This window comes from Dioscorea cayenensis, chromosome 1, assembly GCF_009730915.1.
Source record: "Dioscorea cayenensis subsp. rotundata cultivar TDr96_F1 chromosome 1, TDr96_F1_v2_PseudoChromosome.rev07_lg8_w22 25.fasta, whole genome shotgun sequence".
NCBI lineage: Eukaryota > Viridiplantae > Streptophyta > Magnoliopsida > Dioscoreales > Dioscoreaceae > Dioscorea > Dioscorea cayenensis.
This window is the reverse complement of record NC_052471.1, coordinates 30166685-30181046: the sequence shown is the minus strand read 5'-3', so window position 1 is coordinate 30181046 and position 14362 is coordinate 30166685. Positions and strand designations below refer to the sequence as shown.

Sequence of the window (14362 nt, the reverse complement as noted above, 5' to 3'; positions counted from 1 at the left end):
TCCAAATATTTTATTTTTAAACATTAGGCCACAAGTGCCCTAATTTCAAGTTTAATTATCAAAGAATATGATCATTGAAGATTTACAGGGATTATATTGAGCTAATAAGTCTCTCTGCCATTCAACAATGAAAGAGAAAAATATGACTCCTCTTACATAAACCACCTATTTGAGAAAAAAAATGTAAATAATACCGAGGCCTGAAAATAGTGAATAAATATTATTGCTACATTACTGCAAACACAAGATTTTGACTCTGCACTTGTCCACATATTATATGTGACAATTTATTGAGCTACACATTAGTTATATCTAGAATCCAACCTTAATTAATTTTCTCCCTCCATCCTTCTCAGTTCATCTTACTCATCACATACATGTTCGACCCATTAATTTTTTTCTCTTTGTAAACAAATTAATGAAGGATAAAATTATAATATTTCATATATAATTCAACAACTTTGCACCTTATTCATGGTCGATATAATTATGTAAAATAATATTAAGTCAATAAATGAAAAGGCAAGGGATCATTCAAAATTCTTAGAAGTTATTAGGTGACTAATAGTCAAAACATGGAAAATATAAATCTAACCTACATGATTATATAATAGTAGAAATTTCTCAACTTAGGTCTTTATCAAATTTCGAATACATTTAATTGATAATATTGCACTATTTATGTTATTTCTAATATCACAAGTGCTTTGCGACATATACATTAATGATAATACATTTAAGTCTAAATACACTTAATATATTCTGATATGTAACAAGAAGATATAATGAAATTTAAAAGTTGGTAATGATGTAATAATATGTAGCTGTATGCATAACAAATGATGAATAGGATGGGATTGGATTCCATGGGAAACAAGGAATACATAATAATGCATGCCATCTCATTATGAGCATTACACTGGTTGGCATTTGACAATCTCTTTAATTCCCACTTCACAACATCATCTTCATGCCCTTTTCTATTCTTTTCTTCTCATTTATTGAATTAACTCATCATTGTTACACTTTTGAAAATGCCTCAAAAATATCATGGGTACCATTTTAATTGAATGACTTGAATTTACTTGTAGTAATTATCTCACCATTGCCTACCCCAATTAGATTATTACCTTGTTAAGTTTCTTACAGTGAAATAGAACACACTTTTTATTAATTGTTGTTGTTGTTGTTGTGGTATATGTATTGTCAAAAATGTAATTCATTTGAGGAAGGATGAATGGGTGGAGGAATACAAACCAATGTTTTCATATATTTGGCTATTTTTAAATGTTAAGTACTTAATATTCCAAAACATAAATTTAATTATAATAATATTATCTAATATATAAATTATGACAGATGATTCATTTTTTATGATTATTTTCAAGTGTTATGTTTTTTTAATCGATTTTTTGTCTATTTTGTTTTGTCTGAATTTCAACACTAATAGAGTAGATCTTGAGGTTTATTACTATAATTTTGTTTTTATAATAAAATTATGATTTATTTATTTTATAAAAAATAATTACATTGCTATATATATTTATATATAAAAATATTGTGTTCCAACACAATGCAAATTTTCATATATATATATATATATATATATATATATATATATATATATATATATATATAGATAAAAAGTACAAACTCTATATATAATATAATATAACTAGGAATATGCACACATAACAGAAATTTATCATCCAATTTGTGTGCACTCAATTTATGAGAATTCATAAATTTTTATAAAAATAAATAAATCATCATGTTATTAAAAAAAGAAAACAATAACCATAAAAACACAACAAATTCCATAGAAATGAATCTTGTTTCCCAAAAAAAAAAAAAAGGTGGGGATGTATAAATATTTAACTTTATTTTGCTGTTTTGTGCTCCACTTTTATGATGGGATTTTTACACTTTTACTATTAAATAAACTAAATAAGAAAAAATTAAACAAAATGTTTTTTTTTATACCAAATAAAGAAAAAACAGTAATTTTTTTTTTCCTAGAAAGAATCTAATGGAACGTGCCACCGTCTTCACCCCCTCCCTTTTCTTATTCTTTCTCGCCTTCTAGTTTCCCTTTCGCTCCTTTGCCTTTGCCTTTGCCTTTCCGTTCTTCTTCGTCTCCTCCTCCTCCTCCTTCTCTGCTTCCGCTCTCTCTCTTTCTCTATACGGTCTACGCCATAAGACGCGTGAAGAACAACCAAAGACTCCGTTTTTCTTGCGATCTTGCCCCTGAATTTTAGGGGCGGTGTTCAGCTCTCTTGTGAATTTTTACAGATTCCGTTTTCCTTGTGATCTTGCCCCTGAATTTTAGGGGTGGTGTTCAGCTCTCTTGTGAATACACAGATCCGATCCCGATCTCTCCGCCAGCCGGTCGCGCTCTTTCTTTTGATTCTTTACTTTTTTTTTGTTATCTATGATTTTTCTTGAATCGGGTCAGGTTTTTCTTCGCTTTTGAATTTCTTCATGTTTTATTGTATCAATGGGATTCATGAGCTCTTTTGAGTTTCTTTCCTTAAGATGTGGTTTTCTGTGTTGCTTTGAATGATGTGAAGATTGTATATGGGATTGATTCACCTCGAATTCAGTGGATCTGTAGTTTTATATGTCGTTTTTGCTTTGTGTGAGCTAGATCGAGCTTAAATTTATCAACTTTATAGCTTTCTCGATTTCACTTTGTTCCGGATTGGACCACTGCGTGAGTTTAGGAGTTCATCTTTTTATTCATTTATTTATTTTATCTGGTTATTTTATTGGAAGTTGTTCGGATTTTTTTTTTTTGCTTTGGATAACTGGATCTATGAGTTACTCCACAAATCTATGGATATTGTGTAGAGTTTGTTGAATTTTTGAGTCTTTGAATTGGTTTTGGGCTGAGGGAGATGCAAATTCAGCTTAAATTTTATATTTTGGAGCCAACTGGGTATTTGTTAAAGTTCAAATGTTGATTCTGTCCTCTTGTCTATTTTTGGCATGCCAATCCATACTTAATACTTTAAATGGAGATTTATTTTGGTGAGATGTGATTTTGTCATCAAGTTAGTTCTGAGATTTATTGTTTTCTCTTGGAGGTTTTACATGTCTTTTTGATCTTTTGCTTTTGTTCTTGAGATCCTGCATCTTCCTTTTGGTATAAGTTGATCTAGTCATTCTTACGCATTTGGCATTGGGATTTATTTTTCAAGTGTTTATCTTGAAAATTATGGGATCCATTACTTGGTGTTTACACCATATACGCTTGTCTGATGCAGGGAAAGTGTCTGTGAGTTCATTGTCTGATCTCGCATCCAAAAATTTTAAAAGGTTCCTACCAAAGAAAGAATCGGCACTGGTTTGCAGAAGTGATCATGAAGAAAGCTTTTGATCAAACTGTTAGGGACCTGTAAGAATTATCTTCCTTGTTTCTTTGTCAACTTACCGGTTCCTGTTTGTTTACCTAGTGGGGTATCACTTTGCTCATAATTGCTATAAAGGGAAACTTTCCTTGTACCTTTTGTGGTATACTCCTGTGTTTGGCTTTGTTCCATTACACCTTTGTTCAAACCCTTTTCACTATTTATTTTGCAGCAAGAGAGAGGTTAACAAAAAGGTTTTGAAGGTTCCTGGGATAGAACAGAAGGTAGAATGTTCGACAGCTTATTGAATTTTATGCTTCTATGGGTGCTTCTGGTTTTTAATATTTCAGCCAGCACCAAATTTGAAATATTCTGTGCATTTTGAAACCCATTTTAACTTTTTTTTTTTGGAAAATAGCTCAAAAAAAATAAGCATTCGTATTCTTTAACTTGGCGGCTTACATGGATATCAAATTCTCTGTTATCAGATTCTTGATGCTACAAGCAATGAGCCTTGGGGTCCTCATGGATCACTTCTAGCAGATATTGCACAGGCATCTAGAAACCAGTAAGATTTTGATCTAAATTCGACTCCATACTTCTTTCCTGGAAATGATGCATTATCATGCCATATATTAACCTGCTTTGCAGCTATGAATGCCAGATGATCATGAATGTGATCTGGAAAAGGATCAATGATACTGGAAAAAATTGGCGTCATGTATATAAGGTACTGTACATCTTTCAGTTTCTTATTATGTGTTCTTAATTGATTCTAATAAGCTCCTTTTAATGAATGAACGTATGGTGTTTTTGTTTCTTATTTGAGTTATTTTATGTCTGGGAAAATTCACTGATAATTTGTTCTTTTAAATTAAATACTGATTGTAGTAAGCTTGTAGATCACTTTTGAAGTTCATAGTAAGTTAGCACTTTGTTTGCTTTTGTATCATGCTGGTTTTGGTTATAATTGCCATAATCTCATCACCAACAAACTGTCCTGTTGAGCTCCAGGGGTTGATTGTTTTGGAATACCTTGTGGCACATGGATCTGAACGTGTCATCGATGACATTAAAGAGCACTCGTACCAGATATCGGTATCATATGCTATCTTTTACCTTTTTAAAATCATTCTGTAGCAATCTGTACTGCTCAAATTGTTTTTTCTTATCAAAGTTGAAAGTACAATGACTTGAGCTTCCGTCAAATATCTCAGTCACTATCCAGCTTTCAGTATATTGATTCGAGTGGAAGGGATCAAGGTAACAATGTTCGAAGGAAATCACAGAGTCTTGTTGCTCTGGTAAACGATAATGAAAGAATACAAGAAGCTAGACAGAAGGCAGTGGCAAACAAGGACAAGTGAGTTTGCTTTCTGAATATAAACTAATTCGTCTATTTCTTCTGATATCATGTTCTAAGTGCTGCAAAACTATTTAGGTATCGTAGTACATTCTCAACCAGTGGATCTAAATAGACCTGGTTCATATTCAAATACTGGAGGCTATGGTGATCGCTATGATGATGATCGTTTTGAAGGTCGTTATGGTAACAGAGAGGAAGACCGGAATGGGTATGGGAGGGAAAGAGATTGGGGACATAGGGATGATGAGAGATATGGTCGAGGTAGAAATTCTTTCGGTCGTGATGGAGATCGGTTTGGCTCTGAATCTGAAGAACGTTATGGAAGAGATAATTACAAAGATGATGATTACAGAGGAGGACGTGGTGGTGATGATCACCAGTTTGGGCCAAGAAATAGGAGCTTTGAAAGAGATGGAGATCGCTCCTTCGAAGATGATGATCGTCATGCATCTCGGTATTTTCCCACTTGCGAAATTTCTATTTTATCTCATGATAGTCATAGAAAGGTTTGAAATATATCATTTTTGTCTCCAACTATCAATCTTTCTTTGAATAGTTTGCTAAAATGTAATGTCCTGTTATGTTGCCTTTAACTTGTGCTATTCAAAGAACCTATTTCTTTATTGACAACTTCATTCAAGTAACTTATCAACACTTCTTTTTTCATGCAGAACTGGTGGCAGGGATGATGACCATTCTCAGCATGAGAGGTGAGCATTTAAGTTTCTCAAACATCACTGGTTCATTTTGATTGGTGTACCTTTTGTAGTAGCAGATAATTTTTTTAAGTTCAATCTCTGAAGTCACTTCCTCTTAGTCTTCACATTAACTTTATTGGCCCAAGGTTTGAACGCAAGCTCTCTGAGAAGAATAATATTGCACCTCCCAGTTACGAAGAAGCATCGGGTAATTCCCAGAGTCCTACACAGATAGAAAGGTATGTTTTCTTTGTTGTGGTGAGAATTTTCTTCTAGGAGTGATGAAGCCTTCCATGTTAACACCATACATAATTTAAAGGGACGGAGGAGCTGCAGCGGCACCTGCACCAAAAGCATCTTCCCCCCCTCCACCAAAAAGTGTTTCCCCTTCTGGAAATACAAGCCAAGGTTCACATAATGTGGCTGGTGGATCTTTTGAAGCCCATAATAACAATACTGAAGCTTTTGATGAATTTGATCCACGTGGTCTTGTATCAGGTACTGAGCTGTCTGTACATTGCCTGCTTGTCAATTATGAGTATGCTATAAACCACCTCTTGAGATGAAGTTGTCCCCTTTCTGGGGCTAGATTGAAATCTCATATTTTGGCTGGGAATAAGTTCCTTTGACTTCATCGAATAACTTTATTTGGTTGGACAAGTGAGGTGTATATCCCTTAGGATATTTTTCCTTTTTCGCTATATTAGTACCGGATCAATGCTAGATATTTTCTGAGCCTTATTTAAACTTGGCAAATGTCCAATGTGCAGAATTACATTTTGATTTTCAATTCTATGATATCAGAATGCTAGTTATGGCACTGGAAATAATTTTAGTTAGGGAATGATAAAGAGACAAATTTGTAAGCAGATATGTCTTTTCAATTGTTATGGAATCCATGATGTGATTAACTCCACAACTTTTCTTGGTGGCAGCCAGATTTCTTTACCATTTTACCGTGACAAACAACACTGTTAGTCTTACCACTTGTATACATTATATGTTAAACTCTGTATGTTGACTTGAGATTTTTTGTTCATCAGCAGCCCCACCTCCTGCAAGCAGTACTGGGATGGACTTCTTTGGATCCTCATCAGCATCAGATTCTATAAGTTCCTTGGCTCTTGTTCCAGTTGCTACTTACAGTACCTCATCTGAAGCTGCTGCACCAACAAGTTCAAGCTTTGATGCAAACTTCATGGCCCCTCCACCAGCCTCTGCAGTATTGAGCCAGGTTCGGTTAATGCTTGAACAAGCATCACAAAACATTTGCATAGGATGAATTGATCAAGTGCCTTCGATTTTCCCTGATTTCTGTTTAGTGCCAACATTTCCATTAGAACTTCTGAAAGTGAGGATTTAGTTATACAAAGATATTAAAGCGACTTTTCTATCTGGAAGAGAGACCTTGTGATAAGTTGGCATACTATGTGATGATTACCACCAGCTTCTGAAAAACCATTAATAAAGAAGGCAAATGGGGAATGTTTTCACCTTACTTTATTTGATGTTAATTAGATCAGTTTTCTGGTATCTGAGCATGCAGGATCATGAATGAATATATATATATATATATATATTTTTATGAAGTGCAACGTGCTATATAATTATTAATTCTTAGCATGATTTGTCCATTTTCTTTTCAATGGTGGACAAGTTAAGGTAAACATTGTCTCATATAGGGTTAGAGTTTGAGCATTTCTGTGAAATGCTTCCTGAATACCTGCTCTCTTGCAAACTTTCTCTTGGTTAGATCTCACTTCATTAGAAAAGCATAACTCTTATTCTATTTTATTTGGCAGGCTAGCGAAAATCCATTTGGTGATTCTCCTTTCAAGGCTACACAAGAAAGTTATTCAGCTCCGCAGCAGAATTTTGTGCCTCAAGCATCATTCCAGGCTTTTCCTGAATCTGCCCCACCAGCAGCTTCATTCCAGCCATTTTCTGGCTCATTTGGAGTTGCCGAATCTGCCCCACCAGCAGCCCCAGCCACCAAAGTTGAACCAATCCCAACCTTTGATTTTGGGGACTCATTGGGTGGTATAACTTATACTCCCAGTGCTGCCAATGGCCAACAGTCAACAGTGAACAATGCATTTGGGGGCGCCGACTTTACTGCAGGACCCGGAAGCAATGGTTTCTTGGATACCCTTCATCCGCAGACAGGACCTTCGCAGTTAGTTTCTTCTCCGGCACCTCAATCTTTCACTCACGCAACACCTCAACCTTTCGTACAGACTGGTCATCTAAATACTCTTCCTCAATCAGGTCTATTGGCTCCTCCAGTATCCCAAGTAGCCCAACCACAAGGTCCTTCAGCCCTGTTCACCCCTGCCAACATACAGAGTCATCAGGCTGGTCATCTAAATACTCTTCCTCAGTCAGGTCTATCGACTTCTTCAGTTTCTTTAGTAGGCCAATCACAAGGTCCTTCAAGCCTACAGACGACTTATTCGAACCCTTTCCCACAGTCATCTCCTCTTGCTTCAGAAGTAGTTCCCTACTCTTCTGCTGGGGCACCTGTGAAATCTCATCCTACAAAGGAGAAGTTTGAGACCAAGTCTACAGTTTGGGCTGATACATTGAGCAGAGGCCTTGTTGATCTTAACATTTCTGGAGGTAAACGCCTGTTCCTTCTCATATTATTGATTCTCTTATCTTACTTTTAATGTTTTGCATGGCATGGCATTGCTTTTTTTTTTTTTAATTCATGATATTAACTAAGAGCTGGTTTTTCTAATTACTAACACATGAACCTTTTTGTTAGCAGATATTCTAATTACTAATGCAATTTTCACTTTCTTCAGCTAAGATAAATCCCTTAGCGGATATCGGGATTGACTTTGATTCACTCAATCGGAAGGAGAAAATAAAAGAGAAAGAGAGAAGCTTGGCAAGTGCGGCCACATCCACCATCAACATGGGCAAAGCTATGGGAGCAGGCTCTGGCATCGGTCGTGCTGGTGCAAGCGGCTTGGCACCCCCTCCTAACCCAATGATGGGCTCTGCCATGGGCATGGGTGGCGGCTATGGTGTTGGCATGAATCAACCCATGGGAATGGGAATTGGAATGGGGATGAATATGGGCATGGGTCAAGCACCACCAATGCGCCCGCCGATTGGAATGACTCCTTCGGGTCCAGGCATGGCCGGAATTGGTTATAACCCGATGATGGGTATGGGTGGCTATGGAACACAGCAGCCATATGGAGGTGGTGGGCCTGGCTATAGGTGATCGGTGCTGCAATCTTTATACAAGTTGAGAATGAATGAATGAAAGAAAGAAAGAGAAAAAGAAAGCCATGTATTAGCAATTTGAGGCAAAAGGTAGACAGACACAGAAGAGTCCTATTTTCTATGTGTTGTTTTGAGTTTTGTCTGTTGTTATATATCAGAAGCATTTGAATGCGATAAATATAAATCCTAAAAGCCTGGGCTTGTGCTATATATAGTCTGCAATGCCTTTGATTTTAGTTGTTTGTGAATTATGTTTGTGATTTGTTACAGCATGTACTTGCTCACAAGAAATAAAGATCATTCTATATTTTTGTTATTAATTCGTGACCCTGAAGAAACTTATTTGTTCAAAGTTTTATTTATTTATTTATTTATTTTTTTGGTCTTCTCTTTTGTAAGTTTGTTTGGTTGCCTCATATTTTTGCAACTCTGTAAATCAAATAAAGGAAAATAATGGGAATGAACAAAATGATAAACTTTTGGAAAATTCACAGATAAATAAATAAATTATTAATTATTTTTTTAAAAAATCAATATATAATTATGGGCTGCTCTGATCGTTTGTTTATGGTGAGTAATGCAAATCACGAGGCAACTAAGGACGGTCACGATGTCTTGAGAGTCGGGCTTCGAGGTCTCTGATTCGTCAACAAGATAAAAACTAGTCTAGAGGCTTTGAGAGGGAGGAGTAGCGAGAGAGTGCGATCGGAGACGAGGAAAACATGGAAGGAATTCCTCCCCGGCGAGCTTTGATCCTCGTCCTCGTCGTCTCTTCCCTTTTCTCAGTTCTGGCTTCATCCTCCTCTTCCTCTTCTTCTCCTTCGCAGGATGTTCGCATTCTTAGCGCGGAGCGACGGGTATGCTCTGATCGATCTTTTTTTCTTTTTTTCTTTCTATTTTCCTTTAGTTAGGGTTTGTTTCATTTTCCATTAAGCTGATGTACATTTATTGATGGTAAATTCTCCATCTTTGATCTCGTGGGCATCTATATATGTGCCTCTGGGGGCTCTTCCGTGGGTTTTTGATTCGTTTTGTAGCTGATTTTTTGCGCCTTTGATTGCAATGCAGATCGATTTGACCTCCTTCATCGTAAGGGCTTTCCTGGCTTTTAAGGTATGCTTCTGACTGAATCCCCCGTGTTTAATTCAACTTAGGCATGTTTTTTTGCATCGTGTTTATTAGAGGTTGAATGACTCTTCTGCGCCCACCTAAGCAATTTTAATAGAAAAAATAGTTCCTTTATGTTGATTCGAAATCTGATCTGATGTTTGTCTCACAGTGTTTATGAATGAACATACTATTCCAGTTTGATCAATTTTTTTCTACTGATATTTATTTATTCGAAAATGAAGATTATTATACCAACCAACTTCTTATTTGAGCATTCTGTATTGTTTTACGCAAGCTTTCATAGTGTTCCAGGATATCCATGACAAAACAGATAAGAAATGTCTGTGTGATTTAGAATAAATGAAAAACAATGAAAATACTGCCAAAATTGTGAGAAGAATAGTTGAATCTTTCATTTTCTCCCTTTCATTTCTTATAGAGATTTGTGCTACTCTTCAGGTTGAAAATACTGGTGCATCTGATGTTTCAGAAATTCTTATTGCTTTTTCACCAAATGAAGCCCAACATTTAGCAATTGTAAAAGCATCCACCACAGCTGGAAAACGAAAAAAGAAAGCCTATTTGCCTCTTGATGTAAACCCCATTGAATCACCAAAGGGACCAAATGGGGCTCAGCTTTTCTCTATTGCTCTTCCCACTCCATTGAAGAGTGGTGATACAGCTGCGTTGGAAGTTCTGTATGTTTTAACACATTCTCAAGAGCCCTTTCCAGCAGAGATTAGTCAATCTGAGTCACAATATGTGTACTATCGGGATAGCGCATTGTTGTTGTCTCCTTATCATATTAAGGAACAGAGGACATTTATAAAGACACCAAACAGCAAGGTGGAATCTTATACAAATGTAAGCCCTAGTAATCGTGTTGGAACAGAGCTAAGATATGGACCATACCATGACCGTTCTCCATATTCACATTCCCCGATACTTGTCCATTTTGAGAATAACAATCCATTTGCTGTTGTTGATGAACTTACAAGGGAGGTGGAAATTTCTCACTGGGGAAATGTTCAAATAACTGAACACTATAAACTCTCTCATGCAGGAGCACACCACAAAGGAGTCTTTTCAAGGTTGGTCAAAGGAATTTCTAGTTTGCTCCTGTGTAATCCTGGCTGTGTGTGTTTGTGTGTGTGATAGCATGGTAAAAATGCATTATCATCCTCTTAATCTTGCTTCAGGGGATATCATGCAAATTAATATATGCTGAAATCATGTTATTTACTGATGTCCTGAACTGTGATATGCGATCTTTGCCTCACACATTTCAAGTACTATAGAAAAGGAAAGACTGAAACAGGAAAAATGTTCTCTTGATGTTTCATGCTGATTGGAAATCAAGCTTGCATGCTTTCCTTTCGTTAACATAGAATTAGGATCAGGGACCTGTTGCTTGTGTTGCCATGTTACTGTCACCCTCTGTATAATACAACCATGCAAGATTGGTAACTTGTATCTAACTTATGTAAATATTCTAATTTCACGTTTGTGTCTGTTTACCCAATGATGTCAGTTTTGACTTCGGAGTAAGTCATCACACACTTAAAATGTCTTGCACAGGGTTGAATATCAAGCTAGACCATCAATCAGTGGTGTTTCTTCATTCAAGTCTCTTCTTGCAAGACTACCACCTCGAGTTCACTCTGTCTACTATCGTGATGAAATTGGAAACATTTCATCATCACGCTTGCGAAGTGATTCTCTCAAGGTAAAGTTGATTCAACTTCCTTTATCATAAGATGGTCTGTTGTTTGTAAAGAGGAACAAATGATTCAGGACTGTTGTGTATAAAGAGGAAGAAATGATCACAGTTTGACTATTGCTTGTGAATAGGAAGAAAAATAGATTAACATTTATCTTTGTTTCTTTTTTAGCCCCCATCTTATGTTGCTGATGGTCCATAGCCAGCATGTAGTCCTTATATTGATTGAGAATTTTTTTGTTAGTGATGACATAGACAACTAAGGCTACGCCTTGACTACTTGCAGCATAGTCTGGCCCTCATTTCAGTTCAAACGTAAGAATAGAAAATTTGGTTGTTTTAAATATTTGATATACAACCATGGTGGTTAACTGTGGAATTGGCTGGAAATTATTGTTAGCATGAAAAGAACGGTTATCTATCTGGTCATTATAGACCTTTATGGTTTTTGTTTGATGGAAAATTCACCATTATAGCTTGCTATCTCAGGTAAGAAGTCAGTCCTTTCCTTTTTTTTTTCATTAAACCATCTTTCCCATGATACTCTTTGTGATCTGAAAATAATGTCATGCTATTTAGTTCTGAATAGTAGGGTAAGGTTGCTTGATGTTTTAAACCTCGTCAGATTAGGGTGTGCACAATATGACCACCAGCGATAGCCTGATGACTTTTAATCGTTATCCTGTGGTATGGAGAAAATCCATGTATGGACCATGTTCTGCTAAACCAAGCTTGGGGTCATGCCTTTTGCTAGTGGAATCCATCTAAGCCATTGTTGTTAGACCCATTGGGCCCATCCTCATGTGGGGCTTGATTCCGCATTCCCTGGGCCTGTTTCACTGGACTGGATCTTGGCAAGAAGTACTTGCAGTATTGACATGAATCAATGGGGTTTTTATGCTTGTGCTCTGATTGAAAGTGAAATTTAGGTTGATAATGAAGCATTGAAACTTGGAATGATGGTTTGTTTCAGTGCCAGTGGTTTTGTATCAATTATATGAGGAGATATATTTACTCATTGATTGCTTGCTTGTTTACAGTCCGAGCTTGAAATAGAGCCTCGATATCCATTGTTTGGAGGTTGGAAGACGACTTTTGTCATTGGTTATGGATTGCCTTTGCAAGATTTTCTCTTTGAATCATCTGATGGTCAGCACTACCTGAACTTCACCTTTGGTTGCCCTCTACTTGAGACAGTGGTTGATCGGTTAACCATTAAAGTAAGTACCTTAATTATCAGTAATTTTGTGATTGTATGCTTGCTTGAACATTGAGGCATTTCCTCATACATGTTGGCATCTTTTTGCAAAATTGTTCCCTGCTATTGAGTTTATCACTGTATTCTCTCATCTGTATGTCATAGTCTAGAGTTCCTTTGTGTTTGTGGCCATTCATGGTATGCATTTCTTGTCTCACTACCTTGTACGTATGACAATTCTTGCAATTGAAAACTTCCTTTGAAAAATGTGATAAATAGTATAGTGATGTATTGTGTTCATAACTTTAAAACTCATGGGTGTGTCTGCATGCAATAGAATATTGATGACATTATTCAGCGGTTGACCTGGAAGCCTTGATGAAAATATTTGGATGCTGTTATGTATCTCGAAACCTGATTTCTTAAGGTTACATTGCTTTAGGTTGTTCTTCCAGAAGGATCCAAAGATCCATCAGCCGTGGTTCCTTTTCCTGTGAAGCAGCATTATGAGGTACTGTTTGTTGTTTGTTTTCTGAATTTATCCATGCAAGTTTCCTATCCTAACTTGTGTGATTTTTGTAAACGCTTATTTGTCTCAATTTATGGTATTGAAATTCATCCTCAGCCATTCTATTCTTATTGGAATGAAACTTTATTTTACTGCGACCCTGCAGACATCTTACTCATATCTTGACGTTGTTGGGAGGAAAACTCTTGTCCTTGTAAAGGAAAATGTAGTACCAGAGCACAATGTTCCTTTTGAGGTATTTCCCTTGGCACGTTTTGGAATGATTTTTTGTAAATTCAACTATATCTGGCGCTTTTTTTAATCTGTTAAAGCACATCATAACTTCATCAAACTTGTCCAGTATGGAATTTTTTCAGTACGACTATAGATTTTGCTTAGAGCAATTACACAACTTTTTCTGTTTTAAAATTCTGACTCATTTTTTTGACCCTTTTTTTTCGGCATTGTCTTTAAATTCCTCCAGATCTACTACAAGTTCAACCCGATATTCATGCTTGCGGAGCCCTTGATGCTGGTTTCTGCATTTTTCCTATTTTTCATAGCATGCATCGCCTACTTACACACGGATCTTTCCATTAGCAAATGATGAATGCAAGTTATGTATACAATTTGTATCTGATTATGTCAGATTCTGCACACTTGGGGTAATTTCTCTTCATTCACAGACTTCACAGTATTATCTAGATGGACGTAGGAGCTTTAACAAACCAGTAATGAAAGGGCCTTTGTATGAGAACTGGCTCGTGGCAAATGATTTTGGATAATGTCTTTGTAGTCAATGGACAAAAAACTTTTATCTTGTGAGAACCATTAAGTAGATGATGAACACTTTAATATTATTGAGTCAATTTCCTTGGCATCATTTTCATACTCTTAAAACTCTTATGCAAATGCGTTGGTCTTTCATGTCTTATGATTATCATGCTGATAATTGAAGCTGAAAAATCACATTCTACATGTCAAGTAAGATCATAGCATGCATCCATCTGTCCATGATTCATCTCTATATATATATATATTTCCTTTGCCGATCACCAACCAACTTCGTTCATCTTCATCTGCCTGTTGGACAAGCAAAGTTGGGCCCCCTAGAGTTGAAGATGGAATAACAAAGATACATATGTGATTGTGAATTAAGCTCACCGCAAGTCTGG

The 14362-nt window shown here is 36.3% G+C and overlaps 3 protein-coding genes across 3 annotated transcripts; all 3 read left to right on the top strand.

The window, feature by feature from the left end:
- The first annotated feature begins 3362 nt into the window (after window positions 1–3362).
- On the top strand, window positions 3363–4547 carry LOC120258762 (clathrin interactor EPSIN 2-like). The gene is made up of 7 exons (XM_039266202.1): window positions 3363–3397; window positions 3583–3634; window positions 3701–3724; window positions 3839–3918; window positions 4002–4080; window positions 4365–4448; window positions 4491–4547. The coding sequence occupies exons 1-7, from the start codon at window positions 3363–3365 to the stop codon at window positions 4545–4547; spliced, it is 411 nt and encodes a 136-aa protein (XP_039122136.1).
- LOC120259260 (clathrin interactor EPSIN 2-like) lies at window positions 4365–8971 on the top strand. The gene is made up of 9 exons (XM_039266837.1): window positions 4365–4448; window positions 4568–4713; window positions 4792–5170; window positions 5388–5426; window positions 5561–5653; window positions 5734–5912; window positions 6458–6648; window positions 7217–8033; window positions 8222–8971. The coding sequence occupies exons 2-9, from the start codon at window positions 4665–4667 to the stop codon at window positions 8647–8649; spliced, it is 2175 nt and encodes a 724-aa protein (XP_039122771.1). The 5' UTR covers window positions 4365–4448; window positions 4568–4664; the 3' UTR covers window positions 8650–8971.
- A 345-nt stretch (window positions 8972–9316) lies between these two features.
- LOC120263166 (dolichyl-diphosphooligosaccharide--protein glycosyltransferase subunit 1B) lies at window positions 9317–14078 on the top strand. The gene is made up of 8 exons (XM_039271057.1): window positions 9317–9508; window positions 9720–9764; window positions 10221–10852; window positions 11340–11487; window positions 12522–12701; window positions 13122–13190; window positions 13354–13443; window positions 13672–14078. Exons 1-8 carry the CDS (start codon window positions 9374–9376, stop codon window positions 13792–13794), a joined length of 1422 nt encoding a protein of 473 aa, XP_039126991.1. The 5' UTR covers window positions 9317–9373; the 3' UTR covers window positions 13795–14078.
- Window positions 14079–14362: the final 284 nt, after the last annotated feature.

Excerpts from the sequence above, each read along its gene's own strand:
- LOC120258762 (XM_039266202.1), top strand. The coding sequence starts at position 3,363 with ATGAAGAAAGCTTTTGATCAAACTGTTAGGGACCT. Across the intron at positions 3,398-3,582 it reads GATCAAACTGTTAGGGACCT|CAAGAGAGAGGTTAACAAAA; the intron begins GTAAGAATTATC and ends TTTATTTTGCAG. Across the intron at positions 3,725-3,838 it reads CACCAAATTTGAAATATTCT|ATTCTTGATGCTACAAGCAA; the intron begins GTGCATTTTGAA and ends CTCTGTTATCAG.
- LOC120259260 (XM_039266837.1), top strand. The coding sequence starts at position 4,665 with ATGAAAGAATACAAGAAGCTAGACAGAAGGCAGTGGCAAACAAGGACA. Across the intron at positions 4,714-4,791 it reads GCAGTGGCAAACAAGGACAA|GTATCGTAGTACATTCTCAA; the intron begins GTGAGTTTGCTT and ends AAAACTATTTAG. Across the intron at positions 6,649-7,216 it reads CCTCTGCAGTATTGAGCCAG|GCTAGCGAAAATCCATTTGG; the intron begins GTTCGGTTAATG and ends TTTATTTGGCAG.
- LOC120263166 (XM_039271057.1), top strand. The coding sequence starts at position 9,374 with ATGGAAGGAATTCCTCCCCGGCGAGCTTTGATCCTCGTCCTCGTCGTC. Across the intron at positions 9,765-10,220 it reads GGGCTTTCCTGGCTTTTAAG|GTTGAAAATACTGGTGCATC; the intron begins GTATGCTTCTGA and ends GCTACTCTTCAG. Across the intron at positions 13,191-13,353 it reads CTGTGAAGCAGCATTATGAG|ACATCTTACTCATATCTTGA; the intron begins GTACTGTTTGTT and ends GCGACCCTGCAG.